This window comes from Mobula hypostoma, chromosome 6, assembly GCF_963921235.1.
Source record: "Mobula hypostoma chromosome 6, sMobHyp1.1, whole genome shotgun sequence".
NCBI classification, from domain to species: domain Eukaryota; kingdom Metazoa; phylum Chordata; class Chondrichthyes; order Myliobatiformes; family Myliobatidae; genus Mobula; species Mobula hypostoma.
Window position 1 is genome coordinate 122,440,535 of NC_086102.1, and position 17,652 is coordinate 122,458,186.

At 47.5% G+C, this 17,652-nt stretch overlaps 1 protein-coding gene across 1 annotated transcript in view; it reads left to right on the forward strand.

The window, feature by feature from the left end:
* Positions 1-208: 208 nt before the first annotated feature.
* atic (5-aminoimidazole-4-carboxamide ribonucleotide formyltransferase/IMP cyclohydrolase) overlaps positions 209-17,652 on the forward strand; it is a 37,858-nt gene continuing 20,414 nt past the window's right edge. Inside the window, exons 1-7 of the mRNA XM_063051581.1 lie at positions 209-363; positions 6,693-6,819; positions 8,795-8,871; positions 9,730-9,796; positions 14,075-14,163; positions 15,379-15,530; positions 16,748-16,904. Of these exons, the coding sequence (XP_062907651.1) occupies positions 345-363; positions 6,693-6,819; positions 8,795-8,871; positions 9,730-9,796; positions 14,075-14,163; positions 15,379-15,530; positions 16,748-16,904 (688 nt within the window). The 5' untranslated portion in view covers positions 209-344. The remainder of the gene's footprint in view (positions 364-6,692; positions 6,820-8,794; positions 8,872-9,729; positions 9,797-14,074; positions 14,164-15,378; positions 15,531-16,747; positions 16,905-17,652) is intronic.

Sequence of the window (17,652 nt, forward strand, 5' to 3'; positions counted from 1 at the left end):
TTATCCTTGCAAAGCGGTACAAGTGCCAGCATCCAGGGGCCCCATACTACTTCCAGGTGAGGCGGCCCTGTGAGTCTCCTGGGGTCATCTGCTGTACCCAAAGCTGCTCAACCCGCTGAGCTCCTCCAGCAAATAGCCTTTTGCTCGAGATTCTTGCATCTGTTAATCATTACTTAGAAGAGTGGAAGGATAACGCAGAGTGTATAGCCGCCTTGTCCGGCCAGTTGGCGATCCCCAGACTGTAGCCACGCCTTCCCCAGCACTCCGCTCTTCCGCGTAAGCAGCGCCCACGTGTTGAGCTGGTCGGAACGGCGCCGAGCCGGAGCGGGGGAAGGACCACCGGAATGGCCCTCAACGAGCTTGGTAAGGTGCCGCGTACGGCGACCGGCTGTAGAAGAAGCCGGAATTTGCGCCATCCCGGTGCTGATAAAGAAGCCGCGGGGAGGAGATTGAGAGTTTGCACAGACTCCTGGGTCAATGAACACTAGTCTTTTGTGTGGCAGGGCATGGGCGGGAAGGAGTATGCACCGAGCTGCTGGCATCGGGAATTGGGTAGAAGTCTGCACTCTTTCTGGGTATTCGGGACCGTTTTTGCATGATCCCCCGTCAGCCTGCACCCGGGGCCTGGCGAAAGGTTTCCTGTGCACAAGGAGTGGAAGAGAGTTTTTTGTTACCGGGAAGTGGGGGAGGTCGCTCACTTCCCTGGGCACCTGGGCCGGAGGGGAGTTTGCATGCTGTCCTAAGTAGTTGAATAGAGGGCAAGGTTTGCGCAGACCCTGGGGCTTGAAGTGGGGTGTGGATGCAAAGTGGTTTTGCGCTGGGTGGGAAGCAGTTCCTTGATTGTTGAATTAGGGGTGGAGGTGGGGGAGGGGGTTACTGGTGAGTTTGCATGTGTTTGAAATGTTCGGCTGTTTGTACAGTTCCTGGAGTTTAGAGAGAATCCTTGGCTAGAATGTATTCAGTTGTCGTTACTGAGTTGGGGTTCAGGAATGTGCAGGGTCACATTATGTCATTAACTTTTTATTCAGAGCACTGTTTAGAGCCTAATTGGAGTTGAATATCTATTACTGGGCATGGTCCCTGGATTAGGATCAATTCACCAGGTGAATAATACAGAATCACCCAGAGTGTTAAATGAGAACCTGTGGCACAGATGAAAGGTGCCCTGACTTGAATATAGATGAGTGAAGTTTTCTAACTGTGGTGTTGGAAACTTTTCTCTTCAAAGGAACAATGAAGGGTGATACCAGGTCACAGTTCTTTCATAGAAGGCGATGGAATGGGGACACTCTCCTCAAGGGAGCAGGCTACTTTTGGAGAAGGGATAAAGATTAACTTTATTTGTCACCTGTGCATCAAAACATTGAAGATGAGCTGGGGGCAGCTTGCAAGTGTCTGGTGGCAACCTGGCATGCCTTCAACTCATCAACCTTAACCCGTAGGCCTTTGGAGTGTGGGAGGAAACCAGAGCATTTGGGGAACATGCACCGGGAGAACATACAAGCTCCTTTCTGGCAGTGGCAGGACCCCCGATCTTCTGATTGCTGAAGATGAAATGTGTTACACCAACTATTAAATTACTGATCATTTTCTGTCTGAGTTTCTGGGGGAAACCATTGCCAGAGGCTGTCATGCCTTGCTCCACAACTCAAACATGAGAAAATCTGCAGATGCTGGAAATCCGAGCAACACACAAAATGCCAGAGGAACTCGAGCGGTCAGGCAGCATCCATGGAAAACAGTGCGCAGTTGACGTTTCAGGCTGAGACCCTTCCTGAGTCCTGTTTACTCTTTTCTGCAGATGCTGTCTGACCTGCTGAGTTCCTCCAGCATTTTGTGAGTGTTGCTGCTTATTTCACCATGTTTCTCTTACAAAGTTAAGTCATCCTGCTCGTGCTGATCTGAGAACCAACAAGAGTTTATGAAGGGTAGGTCAGGCCTAACAAATCCAGTTATCTCTGTGTGAACAGGTAGTTGAAGCACTGATGGCAGATCTGCCCTTGTTATTTCCTAGACTCATGAAAGGCTTTTAATAAAGTTTATCTGAGCCTGTTAATTAATGCTACTATTAACTTACACCACAGTAATATGGCGTCCATTAGTCTTGCGAGACCATGGATCTGCGCCTGGAAAGTCTTCACTCGCCAGGGCACAGGCCTGGGCAAGGTTGTATGGAAGACCAGCAGTTGCCCATGCTGCAAGTCCCCACTCTCCACGACACCAATGTTGTCCAAGGGAAGGGCATTACGACCCATACAGCTTGGCACCGGTGTCGTCGCAGAGCACTGTGTGGTTAAGTGCCTTGCTCAAGGACGCAACATGTTGCCTCGGCTGGGGCTCGAACTCACAACCTTCAGGTCGCTAGTCCAATGCCTTAACCACTTGGCCACGTGCCCACACCTGACTGATTATATAACCATATAACAACTACAGCACGGAAACAGGCCATCTTGGCCCTTCTAGTCCGTGCCGAACTCTTACTCTCACCTAGTCCCACTGACCCACACTCAGCCCATAACCCTCCATTCCTTTCCTGTTGATATAGCTGTCCAATTTAACTTTAAATGACAACATTGAACCTGCCTCAACCACTTCTGCTGGAAGCTCCTTACACACAGTTACCACTCTCTGAGTGAAGAAGTTCCCCCTCATATTACCCCTAAACTTTTCCCCCTTAACTCTCAACTCATGTTCTCTTGTTTGAATCTCCCCCATTCTCAACTGCTGGTCTTCCATTCAACCTTGCCCAGGCCTGCACCCTGGAGAGTGAAGACCTTCCAGGCGCAGATCCATGGTCTCTCAAGACTAATAGATGCCTTTACTTAACTATGGCCAATTAATCTACTAATCCAGCACTCCTTTAGAATATGGCGGGAGGCCCACATTCATAGGGTAAACATGAAAACTGGTGGTCAGAATCGACCCCTGGTCTCTGGAACTGTGAGCGATTAGCACCTAAGTGCTCTGCTACCATATTGCAATGTTGAAGATATGGAAATTAAAGCAAAAGGCAGCCAGATTTTCAGGACTTGAACCATGGAGTCCTCTGGATTTCGCTCTATTCTGCAGCTATTCACTATCAATGGACAGCTTGAATTCCTGGTGTCCAAGATACCAAGGTAGTGCAGAAGCAGTGTAGGATTAAAACTGTGGAAAACTAGCAAATGGGGTTCAACATAAGAAATTGCAAGCCTTTCCAGAACATGATAAACTGAGTGGCTGTACATCTGTACATAAGCAGAGGGAAAAGAATTTTTTTTAATGGTGAGGTACTGATGTGTGCAGAAAGATCTGGGTGTGCTGGTTCATGAGATGGAAAAAAGTAAATCTAAAAGTCCAGAAAGTAATTAACAAAGTAAATGGGAAATTGAGTTTTATTGCTTGAATACAAAGGGGTGTTGGTGAGACCACCGTTGGAGGACAGAGTATGAGGTTGGTTTCCATGGTATGCTGGTGTGGCAGAGATTTACAAGATGGATTCCTGGGTATGATCGTCAGGGCAGGCAGCAGCCAGGCCAGTGCCACTGTGGCTGGCTCTGAGGCTCAGCAGGAAAGGGTAAAGGTAGGCAGTGCGGTAGTGAGAGGGGACTTGACAGAGGGACAGACAGGAGATTCTGTGGCCTCAAAAGAGACACCAGGGTCCCAGAGTCCAGGATCTATTGGTGCAGCTGCAGAATATTCTCGAGGAGGGTGAGCAGCCAGAGTTTGTGATGCACATAGGCAATAAAAGGGAAGAGGTCCAACGCAGTGAGTATAGGTACAGAAAGAGGCTGAAGGACCTCCGAGGTAGCAATCTCTGGATTACTCCTGGTGAGCGAGCAGGTGGGAATGGGATCATAGCACAGATGAGTGAGGGGCTGAGATGGTGCAGGGGGCAGGGTTTCAAATTCTTGGTTCATTGGAACCTTTTCTGGGGAAGGGGGTGACCTGTACAAGAGGAGTGGGCTGTGCCTGAACTGGAGGGCCACCACTATCCTGGCCGGGAGGTTTGCTGATGCTACTCGGGTGAGTTTAAACTAGTTTTGCACTGGGCTGGGAACCAGAGCACCAGGTCACTAAGTGAAGGATAGGACCGGAAGGTAGATGTCAGAGAAAATAGTGAAAGGCAAAATCAAAATAACAGGTATGATGGGTCGGATAGTTTGAAGTGTGCATGCTTTAATGCTATGAGTATTATGGGTAAGGGTGATGAATAACAGGTATGATGGGTTGGATAGTTTGAAGTGAGTATACTTTAATGCTAGGAGTATTATAGGTAAGGGTGATGAACTTAGAATATGGATCAGTACATGGAACTACGATGTTGCAGCCATTACTGAAACTTGGTTGTGAGAGGGTCAGGGAATGGGTGATTCATGTATCAGTTTTAGATTAGATAGAGAAGTAGGTAAAAGTGGGGGGTGGGTGGGAGTTGTACTAGGAATCAGGGACAATATCACAGCTGCGCTCAGGGGAGACGTAATGGAGGGTTCAGACACCGAGTACATTTGCGTAGGACTTCAGAAGAGGAAAGGTACAATCACACTAATTGTATTGCACTACAGACCCCCCAATAGCCATCAGGGCATTGAGGAACAGATATGCAGGCAGATTAAGGAAATGTGTCAAAATAACAGGGTTGTTGTCATGGGGGATTTTAATTTCATGGAAACATAGAAATCAATAGCACAGTACAGGCCCTTCGGCCTACAATGTTGTGCAGACCATGTAACCTACCCTAATATAAACTGTGACCTTCTTAGTGCAAGGGGTTTAGATGGGGCAGAATTTGTTAAGGGTAACCAGGAAGGTTTCTTAAATCAATATATGGATGGAAGGAGGGGCTGTACTTGACTTGGTGTTGTGTAATGAGCCTGGTCAGGTGACTGACTACAGTGGGTGAGAAGATAGGGAACAGTGACCAGGGCAAATTATGAGGGCATTAAGCAGAACTAAGGACAATTAATTGGGAACACTTTCTTCTGGCAAGTCCACATTGGACATCATGTGGAGGGTGTTTAACGATCAATTGCACAGAGTACAGGAAATGTATGTTCCTGTTTGAAGGAAGCACTGGGATGGAAAGGTAAAAGAAGTTTGGATGTCCAGAGAGGTGATGAATTTAGACAAGAAAAAGTACAAACGTTTGTATGTAAACTTCCAGAAGTTAGGATCAAATAGAGCACGTGAGGATGACAAAGAAGGCAGAAAATAAGAAGGGAATTAGGAAAGTTGGGAGAAGCCATGAAAAGTTCTTGGCAAGTAGGATTAAGGTGAATCCCAAGGCATTCTATACATACATAAAGAACAAATGAATAACTATAAAGAGGGTAGGACCACTCAAGAATAAAGAGGGGAACATTTGCTAGGACGTGGAGAATGTGAATGAGGTACTTAATGAGTACTTTGTTTCAGTGTTTACAAAGGAAAAGTACATGGAGGACCAGGAGATCAGGGCTGAGTGCGTAAGTGTGTTAAGGCCTTTAGAGGTCAAGGAGGGTGAAGTGTTGGGTTTCCTAAAGAGTGTTAAGGTGCATAAATCCTTGGGGCCTGATGTGAATTACCCCAGGTTATTGAGGGAGCCAAGAGATGAGATTGCTGTCACCTTGTCCAGTGTCTTCAGGACCTTTCTAGGCATAGACAAAGTCCTGGAGGACTGGCGAGTGGCTAATGTTGTTTCTCTATTTAAGAAAGGAGCAAGGGAAAATCCTGGAAATGATAGACTGGTGAGTCTCACATCAGTTGTAGGGAAATTGCTAGAGAAAATTTCTTAGGGATAGGATATATTAGCATTTGGAAACCCATGGCCTAATTGGGGAGAGCCATCATGGCTTTGTGCAGGCAGGATGTATCCTACCAACTTGATTGAGTTTTTTGACAAGGTGGTGATGAGAGAGATTGAGGGTGGAGCAGTGGATGTTGTCTACATAGATTTTAGTAAGGCATTTGACAGAGTCCCTCATGGGAGGCTCATCCAGAAGATTAAGATGTATGGGGTTCACGACAAATTGGCTGTTTGTATTCAGAACTGGCTTGCGCGTAGAAGACGGAGCAGTGATTGAAGGGACTTATCGGAGTTCTGTAATTAGTGGTGTTCCACAGATTTCTGTGGTGGGACCTCTGCTGTTTGTGATGTATATAAATAAAGATCAAAATATAGACGGGTGGGTTAGCAAGTTCCAAGATGGTACCAAGATTGGTGGAGTTGGGGATGGTGTAGAAGACTGACAAAGAATACAGTGTGATATAGATCAGTTGCAGATATGGGCAGAGAAATGGCAGGTGGAGTTTAACCCAGATAAATGTGAGGTTTTGCACTTTGGAAGGGCTAATGCAAGGAGTCAGTACACTGTTACGGGCAAGACCCTTAACAGAGTTGCTGAGCTGAGAGCTATCGGAGACCGAGTTCAAAGCCTTGTTACTGCCCGGCAGAAGGTGCCTGTAATTCTGCAGTGGCCAGCAATCCGTCCCATCGTCCAGGAGCTGGGTGTTCACAACCTGTGGAGCAGCTGTACAATAATGGCTGTTTATGCTTGGATAATGTGAAATCTGAGATTTTAATAAACTATTGGCCAATGTTATTAAGGGTCACAATATAACAACAGGTGTATGCAGTTTGGTCATAGAATAGCCACGATCTGGCTCGGTGTGGAACAACACTTTGGAATTTACGGCCTACTACTTGTGACACTCATTTCAATCTTGCCTTTCAGCGTTGCTGAGCGTCTCTGATAAGACGGGTCTGGTGGACTTCGCCAGGAGCCTGGTTTCGGTTGGCCTCTCCCTCGTGGCTTCTGGTGGCACAGCTAAGGCTCTGCGAGATGCTGGACTTGCTGTCAGGTGAAGGATGAGAGACATGAGCAGTTCCTTAATGCGTGGCTCGGCTTAGATACCCGAGTCGGAACCTGTAATGCCCTGTGATCAGATAGGTATCTACTTAAAACAGGAAGGCTAAGGAATGATTCAGTAAACTCTAAAATTAAATTATTGGATTAAATTGAAATAAACAGATTATTTCTTCCAATTTGGAAATGTTCAATTATTTGAAAATCATTTCAGATTTTATTAATCTTGCACCAATTTGTTTTTCAAACGTTTAAGTATACGTCCTCAGTGAAAGAGAATTTCCTTAAAGTGTCTACTCTGAGCTGAAGTGCATCGGTTAGATTAGTTGTCAGTGTTGGGTGTTAGCTGCAAGAAGTCCCTTTGCAACTTTGGGAGAAGAATTAGCTATGGTCTTAAAAGGACAAAAGGCTATGTAGTCCATTGGCTTCAGTACATAACGTGGTGGAATCGTTCACACCAGAAATGTAGTGAACACTATTAGTACTTTGTAAGTTTGCAGGTGATATGATAATTGACGGTGCTGTTGATAGTGAAGTGGAGGGTTCTGGGTTACAGAACATTTATCACTGGGTTACAACATTCTTCATTTGAGGAGGCAAGTTGGACCCCCAGTGGTTGGTGGAAAGAAATCCTGATACGTGCTTTTTGGAAGCTCTACAAATGATGGGATTTGCATCAAGAATGGCTGTAATGTGGGGTAGAGGGTCCTTGGTGTGTAGACCTGTCGCGTCATAAAGGTAGGTAAATGGTGAAGAAGGCACGTGGGATGCTGACTTTCTTTAGCTGGGGCACAGAACATGAAGGATCTAGTGACAACTTTGGAAATCTTTGATTAGGCAGTGCCTGGGATATTGCTTTGCAATTTTAGCTGTCCAGTCGGAGAAGGTGCAGAGGAGATTCACCTGTCGTGAGGAGAGACAGATAGGCTGGGCCGTGACAGTTGATGTGAGAAGGTGCTTTTTCACGTGGGAGAATCTTGAGCTGGGGGTCAGACATATTAAAATTCAGGGAGCCATTTGAAGCAGGGATGAGGTAAAATATTTAGTCCTGATGATTGAGGACATTTTTCCTTCAAGGCCATTGGAAGTCTTTGAGAATTTTTAAGTTAGATACTGGAAGTTTGGAGGGGCCAGGTGTAAATGTAAAGTTGAGGTTATGATCAGATCAGCCATGATCATATTAAGCTGAACAGGATCGCAGTGCCCACTCCTGTTCTTGATTGCTCATGGACACAAGTCGGATCTCTGCAGGTCAGGCCAAGGTGAGCAAAAATGAAGCAAGGGTTCAGTATGCCACAAGGGGACGGTTGAGAGAGTTGTGACCGCCGGTAAAGTTTCAGATTGTTCCATTCTTTGTTTTCATGCTCAGTCCATTTTTTGCTCTCCATGTTTGAATCTGTTGCAATTAGAACCGTAGCTCTATGTGAATGTGCTGTGCAATGTATTTATATCAAAGGTTAATGACCCTGTTTCATAAAGGGAAGGTATTACTTTCTTCAGTAGCATCTCTCATGCTGTTGAGGTGTTCTCCAAACACTCTGTAGTCACTACTTAAATCAAGTTGCTGTTGTAAAACAAGAAATGTGGCTGCTAAATTGTGCACTGATAGCAGTGTGGTAAAGGGTGCTGATCTTGCACCGATGGACGATTAAATACTGTTTGAAAGACTTGGTTGCTCCAAACCAATGTAGAGCCATGGATGATCTTCATCAGCTTGACAGGAGAGATGGTTTCAGTTTACAAGTCCATTGCCAAATGAAAACACATTTGATATTGTAGCATTCTGTTGGTCTGGGGCCTTTTTTTTTGTGCTCATCTCCACAACTGGACTGGAAACCATAATCCTCTGAAGCTGTGGCTGACTGCTTGGATATCTAATTCAGTTATGGAGCTGGACATATATGCCATCCCTTGTCACAGAGCTGTCCAGCTCTGTTGTTTATTTAGTGTCCTTTGCTTTATTTTCCAAGGGATGTGTCGGAGATTACTGGGTTTCCAGAAATGTTGGGCGGACGAGTGAAGACTCTGCATCCAGTGGTGCATGGAGGTGAGAAGTTTCACCATGTTTGTGAGGCTGGAGGGGTGAAATACTTCGTACGATACACATTATTATTAAAGCTACGTATTTGCCTGCAAGAGCTTTGCGTTATCCTTTCGAGATCTGTGAAGTATGCATCTCACAGTCAGACGCAATCAAAGTTCAAAGGAAGTTTATTATCCAAGTACCTATATGTCACCATATGCTACCCTGAGATTCATTTTCTTGTGGGCATTCAGAGTAAAACAAATAAATAGAATAGAATCTGAAAAACTACACACAAAGACTGATAAACATACTTGTGCAAAAGAAGGACAAATCATGCAAATAATAAAAAAGTGAATAAATAGCACTGAGTTGCAGAGTCTGGAGGCTGTAGAATCAGTTCATTGTTGAAATGAGTGAAGTTATCTGCACTGATTCAGGAGCCTGATGGCTGCAGGGTAATATCTGTTTTTGAACCTGGTGGTCTGCAATCTGAAGCTCCTGTACCTCCTTACCAAAGGTAGTGGCGAGAAGACAGCACGGCCTGTATGGTGGGTGTCCTTGATAACCTGTCTTCTCAATTCCTCGAAACAGTTAGCATTTTCAGGTGGATGTCCTTTTGGAGTATAGTGGATGGAGTTTATAGGGCTGATTTTGGAACTGCTGACCATCTTCCAGTGGGAATGGAGGCTGGGTTCTGGTGGGGAACTGTTGACGGGTTGGACCTGGTGTGCAAAGTATCATTGATGTGTTCATGCATTAAGTTAAATACTCCCCGTTCTTTCTGCCCTTCTAACGTTGTGTAAATATCATATTAAACTGAATAGCCATTGTGTTGGATTGGCTGTGCGTGAACTTCTATCCGTGTGTTTCCCTGTTTAGGTATCTTGGCTCGGAACATTCCAGAAGACGAGTCTGACGTTGCGAAACATGGTTTCAGCTTGATAAGGTGAGGTGGCCATGTGTTGGAGAGCTACAGAGGGAGTATGCCCTGAGGGTAATGGTGCTGTTGCTATGATACTGGATGGTGGTGTTGAGGTAGCAATGAGAGGTCTTGGTTTAGGCCAAGAATCCACCCCGTTCACTGCTGAGGTTGGAAGGAGCTTTCTTCCTCCCTCCCTTTCACAGGGGAATGAGGTTGGGGCCAGCCCAGCCATCTCTGGATGTGGTTCTCAGAAAGTAGCAACAGCTTATTTCGCTGTGCAGGACATCACATCAGGAACGACCTCTCTGTCTCCTCTTGTGCGCAGGACTAGGTGGGGTGGTTTTCTCTGTCCTTTGTCCAGTCTGCATGGCCAGGGACTTGCACAGAGTCCCTGGCCAGAGCCCATCTTAGCTCCTCATGGCAATGGTGCCCCTTCTGACGGCGCCGTGTTCCTTCGGCACCCGGAGCCCCATCGTTCTGAGCTGAAGCCTCTGAGGCGGCGGCGAGCTGAACCCGGGACATCCTGATTCCGAGCTGGGAGGACTCGCCTGCGTGAACAGTGTGCAAGAGGCCCCTCAGGAGGAGGATTTCTCGGTCTGCGGGTAGTAAGTGTGAAAGCTGATGCTCAGAAGGGAAGTCCTGACGGCAGTATATGTTCTGCTGGACGCTTGGGACTGGCATGTTGTCGCCTGTCGGTGCGGTCTGAAAGTGGTGGCAGCAAGTGAGGGAGTTCCCTGCCTCGTCCTCCAGCTCGACACAGGAGCTGGCTTCCCAGATCAGCTGGGGGGTGTTTATGACCCAACACAGAACAACCCATCCCCCCAATGAGGCATCTTTGGGCTGAGATGTTAAGCCTGTTCCTCTCCCCAGGGGGGTGGGAGTGGACCCATGAGCGCTTTCAGCAGCTTCTGTCTGTCTCCGGTACCTGGTCTGTACTTGTTTGAATTTTCATCTCTGCGAACACATTTAGATGAGATAATTTTGAGAGGACTAGAATATGAAAGTAAGGATGTAATGCTGAGGCTTCATGAGACATTGGTCAGGCTGCTCTTAGAGTATTGTGAGCAGTTTTGGGCCCCTTAGCGAAGAAAGGGTGTGCTGGCATTGGAGAGGGTCCAAAGAAGGTTCACAAGGAGTGAAAGGGTTAATGTTTGAGGAGAGTTTGATGGCTCTGGGCCCGTACTCACTGGAGTGATATAGATGGTTTGGGGGTGGGGGGTGGTCTTGTATAAACCTATCAAATATTGAATGGCCTCGATAGAGTGGACGTGGAGAGGATGTTTCGTATACTGTATTGGGGGTCTAGGACCAGAGGCCACAGCATCAGAATAAGGGCATACCCCTTCATAACAAGATGAGGAATTTCTTTAGCCAGAGGGTGGTGAATCTGGAATTCATTGCCACATATGGCTGTGGAGGCCAGGCCTTTGGGTATACATAAAGCGGAGGTAGATGGGTTCTTTTATTAGACAGGGTGTTAAAGAGAATCGGGTTTGCAGGAATGATAAATCAGCCATGATACCCAGCGAAGAAATGTTATCAGCAAACTTTATTTGGCAAACTTTCTTTTGGGTTTGGGGGGGGGTGGTAAAAGGAAAGTAAGCGTTTACAGCGTACTCCTGTAAACAGAATCCCGCTCACAGCTGATCGTGGATATCTGTTTTGGGAGCTAGAGGGGTACATCCCTGGTCCAATCGATACTCTTGATGGTGCAGCACTCCCACTGCACTGAAGGGACAGCTGTTACTATTTACCCACACCAACTAGCATCATTTGAGTTGAGGTGAGAGTGCTGCAAACTGGCCCATGTCTGAATTCAGGTGGCAGAGTTGGAAAATTGTTTTCTGTTCTGATCCTCCTGATTATAGGAAGGATGTGAAACCTTTGGCGAGGGTGTAAGAGAGATTTACCAGGATGCTGCCTGGACTGGAGAACATGAACATTAATGAGAGTTTGGACAAACTGGGCTTGTTTTCCCTGGAGCAAGCTAGCTAACTCTGGTTAGACCGCACAGAATATTGTGCTCATTTCTGGTTGCCTCATTATAGGAAGGATGTGGAAACTTTAGAGTGGGTGTAGAGGAAGCTGCTTGGATTAGAGAGCATGTTTTACGAGGAGCGGTTCAGTGAGCTAGGTCTTTACTCTTTGAAGTGAAGGAGGGCGAGAGATGACTTGATTGAGGTGTACAAGATGAGAGGCATCGATTGAGTTACTTTTTCTGGCTAACATGAGGAGGCATAATTTTATGGGGATTGGAGGCAACTATAGGTAGGCTTTTGCCCACGGAGTGGTGGGTGCGCCTAACACCCTGGTGTCGGAGGCAGAAACATTTGGGACATTTAAGAAACTTCTAGACGTGTGTAAGTACGAGAAAGTGTGCCGATGCTGTAAATCCAGAGCAACACCCACACAATGCTGGAGGAACTCGGCAGGTCAGGCAGCATCTGTGGAGGTGAATAAACAGTCGACGTTCCAGGCTGAGACCCCGGACAATAAAAAAAAATGGAGGCTATGGAAAGAGGAAGAGTTATTGACCTTGGAGTAGATCAGGGCCTGCACTGAGTTGGGATGTCCTTTGTTCTGGCAGAGCAGCTTGTGGAGCTGCTGCTCGCAGAGCCCATTCCTGACCCTGGGGGCTGTTGTGTGTTAGAGATTGCATGTTTTCCCCCTGTGTCCCTGTGGTTATCCTCCACGCTGCTCCTGTTTCAGTGGGGTGACAAGTTGTGCCTGTGAGGGGTGGAGTCTGGAGAGAGTTGGTGGGGATGTGGGGAGAATAAAAGTAAATGTATGTATGATTTGTTTAACACGGTGGTCGATGTCAGTGACTTGACTGGTCAGTGAAGCAATGTAGACACTGACCTTAACAGAAAGTTAATGAGTACAAGAACAATAATGGTTTTCAGGTCATTTGTACGAAGGGTCAGAGTTCAGGAGGTTTCCCAACAGTTGAACACTTCACATTGGTGTCTCCTATGGAATATGGGATTTTCTGCTCTCACCCTGCTCCTTTAAAATAGATGGGAAATTTGGTGCTTCTTTGTTGCCCAGCATCCTTCTCATGGTTAGATGTCAGGGCGGGGGGTCTTGTCGAGACGCCCAACAGTCTGACCTGGGGATGTGTCTGCTCTTCAAAGGCCCCACTTAGTGAGGCACGGGAGACCGATTGGGCCACAGATAATCAGCGGAGCAAAGCTGGCGCTAAGGCATGGGTTAATCTGGAGAGGCATTGTGGCATAACAGGAAATGCCATTGCCTCATGGCTTCAGTGGCCCAGGTTTGAGGCTGATCTCTCTGCTCCCTCTTTGGGATGTGCATGTGCCTCCTGTGCCTGAGTGCACCAGTGTCCCCTTAAGTCCTGGAGGTGCACCAGGTTGTTTAAAAAGCTGCTATATATTTATCCCTGGTGTAAATGTATAACCAAGTGGGTTGGGGGAGGGGGTCCATGGGCAAATGTGTGAGAGACTAAGTTGCAAAAGGATGTGAGAAATTGGGGAGGGCTGATGAGTTGATCTGGGACCTCCTGTGTCCTCAGACGATGAGTGTTTGACCGCTGGTCTGTTCATAAATTGGCTTTTGAATACGGTTATATATGCTCACCGGACAACTGAAGCTGAAGTTCCCGTGTTTTGTCATCGTTGTGAGGTATTTTAGGATGTTTCCGTGCTGAGGCTCAGTGGGTAGCGACTCTAGAGGAGGCATCTTGGCTTGTACGGTTCAGGTTCCAGAACAGAGAGGTACGCAACTAAACATTGCCTACAGGGACTACTGCAGTCTAGGATGAGTTGAATCTGTGAGTCCACTAGGGGGGACAAAGCCTGGTGTCTGCAGGCCTCTGTCCTTGTCTGCTGGAGGCCTGACCTGGGGTTAAAGGACTGTGTACAGACATGGGTGGGAGGGGAGGAAAGGGGATTGTTTTGCTGTTGTTTTGTTGCTTGTTGTGTTCTGTGTTGTTCTGCCGAGCAGCCTGGACATGCTGAGTTGGTGCCGGAATGTGTGGCTACACTGAAGTTTGGCCCCAGCCAATTGAGGCATCTCAGTGTAGGTTTCCATGTCGGCGTGATAAATAATCTTGAATCTTGGGAGATTAAGCTGAAGTCCGATCTCCTCTGGGTGTTTGTCTCGGTGTGGCTGCCAGCAGGGGAATTATGTATTGTGAACAGTAGTTGACCCTTGACCAACATTGCCTCTTGTACCATCAGCTCTCCAAAGCTGTCACCTGTAGATGATTTGGTGCTCTGTGTGGTTCCTTCTTGCTCTCCACAGCTATTTTTTTTGTTAATCTGTTCTATCTCTCGCCCTCAGGGTTGTCGTCTGCAACCTGTACCCATTTGTGAAAACGGTCTCCGCTCCAGATGTGACCCTGGCTGAGGCTGTGGAGCAGATCGACATCGGTGGGTTTGATTTACTTGGAAACGAGTAGCTTTCAAATCTCTTTATGTTCCCAGTTCTCTGCGCCCCTCCTTGTAAGAAAGGGCGTGCGTTTTCGTGGCAGTTTTTGTGGATGGAAAGGCATTTTGAGTCAGTGTTTGAACATGGAAAAGTGGTGTGGTGCGGTGCAAGGTCGCCCAAGCATCGCGGGACGTCCGCTTGCGTTTTGCTGGTTAAATAACTACCAACCGGCAGGAAATCTGTCATCTCCTTGAGTGCAGAGTGGGGAGGTTAATGGGTTGTCCAATTTTGAGACTGACTCCTGGTTCTAGACGTGACAGGCAGTGGAACCATCTTCAGCAAACAACCCACTAGAACTTCATGTGGCAGTTCGGTCGGGGCATCCTGCCTCATCGGCAGTTCCAAGTGGAACAAAAGTCCACATTCAAGCAGTTAGGAAAGAAAACATATTATTGCTGGTCTTCATTGCAAAAGGGTTTGAGTACAAATGAGGACATCTTTGCTCCAGTTATTTAGACCTCGGGTATTTTGAATTCTTCCTGCCTAAAGGAAATCTGTAGATGATGGGATGAATGCAGGGAAGGTTCACCATATTAATTTCTGGGTGGAGAAATTAAAAGGTACAAAGTTCTTACAGGTTTTGGGAGGGTTAGGTGGTTCCCTGATTGTATTGTTGAGATTGCTGTCCTGAAATACGGGGGAGAGTTTCTAGAAGAAATTTTCTTGAAGAAATTTTCTTACTAAGTTAGGTGGGAGGGGGGGAGAGATGTGGGATGAATTTGTGGAATACTTCACCCTAGACAGCTGCGGAGGCTGGGTCGCTGATGGTGAGGGGTATGGGGTTAGTTAGTGCAGGGAAGTGGTGCAGAGGTGAAAGGTCATCTTCTGGAGTGGAGTGGAGCAGGCAGACGGCGCTGAAGAGTTCTTGTGTTCCTAGGCTCTTTAGCTGGGAGCTGGGAAGTCTCATTGAATAAGCTACAACAGGTACAAATATCTGAGGCAAGTAACCTCATTAAAATATTCCACTGAGGAATCCACCTCCTTGGGTGAAGGTTGGTTGTTCTGTGCCTTGTGAATGAGAACGGGGAGGGCTTTCATGGTGATCTGTGATTGGGTTTGAGGTTTTTAGCATCCCTTTTATTTCCAATCTCTGACCACCCATTGTCCACTGCCCTGACATGCCTTTTGTGCTCAGTGTGCCCTCTAACTTCCCAAAGGTGGGGTGACCCTGTTGCGGGCAGCTGCCAAGAACCAGAGCCGAGTGACAGTGGTGTGCGATCCCAGTGACTACAAGACTGTTGCCATGGAAATGGAGGCCTCTAAGCAGAAGGACACTTGTGCAGAGACCAGGAGAGCCTTGGCGTTGAAGGTATTCTTGTTTTGAAAACTCAGGACTGACTTTGGACTTGTACTTTGGAGTGGGTGGGGAGGGGGCTCTGGATTTCTTTCCTTGTTTCCTGTCCCCCTCTAGCTGTTGTGAAGGCCTCAGTGGATGTGATTCTGTTTTCACCGATTTGGTTATGGCCTTTGTGTGAATCAAATTCAGGTTTATTATCACAGACCTGTCATGAAATCTTTTGTTTAGTGCCAGAAGAGTGCAAGACATAAATAATTTGTCTGTCTTCTCCTGCCCATGACCTTTCCCACCCACCTGTCACCTTCCAGCCAGTCTCTCTCCACCCCCTGCCCCCACCCACCTTTTAATTCAGCCATCCCTCCCTTCCCTGTCAGTCCTGATGAAGGGTCTCGGCCTGAAATGTGGACTGTTTACTCTTTTCCATAGATGTTGCCTGACCTGCTGGGTTCCTCCAGCGTTTCGTGTGTGTTGTGTTGCTTTGGATTTCCAGCATCTGCTGACTTTTTTTATGTTTGTGATTTAAAGAAAATCATTATAAGTTATAATAAAAATAGATAGTGCTGAAGAGGAACAGCGAGGTAGTGTCCATGGACCTTTCAGAATTCTGATGGTGGAGGGAAAAGCTACCAAAACGTTCAATGTGCTTCTTCAAACTCATGAGCCTCCTCCAAGATGCTTGTTGTAAAAAGAGGGCATGTCCTGGGACTTTGAGGGTCCATAGTGATGGATACTGTCTTGAGGCATTGCCTGAAGCTGTCCTGATGTTGGGGAGGGCCTCAAACCTCGGTAGCCTCTTTCAGTTTTGACAGGAGCCCACGGGCTTGTCAAACCTTGTGTGGGACTGGGATTTGGCTTGGCGTTTGCGAACTGGCTTGGGGGTTCTGGGGAATCGGCTGGCAACTGGGCTGCGGCCAGGAGTCTTCCATCCGTGATAAACCGACCTCCTCGTCGGGTGTGTCGCTGTGGAACTCTAAACCAAGCTCTGGGTTTTGTTCTTTGCGCAGCCATCTTGCTCTCATATTCTGCTGGATACCCGAGGTCTCTACAGCTGGGTCTTGCTGGTCTAGTATTACGTTCATTAATGGACCTGTCCACTTTTGTCTTTGTTGCCATTGTCTTTCAAAGTAACTGCTGCAGCATTGTGGTCCAGGTTCTATCCTGTACTGACTGGCCTTTCTTGCAGCCAAGTGAAGCCAGTGGTTTAACTCTTGTCACTCTCTCTCCCCGAGGCCTTCACTCACACAGCCCAGTATGATGCAGCGATTTCCGATTACCTCCGGAAGGAGTGCGGCCAGGGAGAATCCCAGCTCCAGCTGAGGTACGGGATGAATCCCCACCAGACTCCGGCGCAGATCTACACGCTGGGGCCCAAGCTCCCCTTCAAAGGTTAGCAAGCAGTCACCAAGAGCTGGGGTGCCTGGGTGATGCCTGATTGGAGGCTGGTGGGGGAGGGGCGCCAGTTTGTGCAGTACCGTTTAGTGATGCCCCAAGCTTCTGTGTGTGAACGCTCTTGTGGGGTCGGGCTCGTGATGGCTGGTGTGCGCACAGCAAGATCCCACGTGATTGCGTTCCTGTGAAACACAGAGGACAGCACCAGTGACCGGGGTTCAGTCCTGGCCGCAGTGGTGCGCGTTCCCCCTGTGACAGCACGGGCTTCCTCCGTGTGCTCCGATTTCCTCCCAAAGCCATGCGGGTTTGTGGGTTAATCGGCCCTCTGTACGTAGGTGGGTGATAGATCGGGGGATTGGGGAAGCAGCTTGATCAGAATAAAAAAGGAAAAGTATGTCGCATCCGGAGTTTCTCCGGTTAGCAGATGATTTCCCTCCACACCTCTCTGACGTAGTGGGGAACCGCATACGAAGCAAGTTACAGCAGTGGTTTGCCATTGCCTTCTGCTGAGTGAGTTTCCAAAGAGATCACCAACTGGTAACCCAGCACAGATGGAAAGCGTGCAGGGGAAGCCGGCTGGATTCGAACTCAGAACCTTTTGTCCTGAAGTCTGACACTGATGCCACTATGCCACCAGCCGGGTCATGATGAGAATATGAGGGGTATAAGATGGGATAAGCACACATTGGGCCAAAGGGCCTGTATCTGTACAACTGCCCTCGGTGAATACTGGATGGGAGAACAG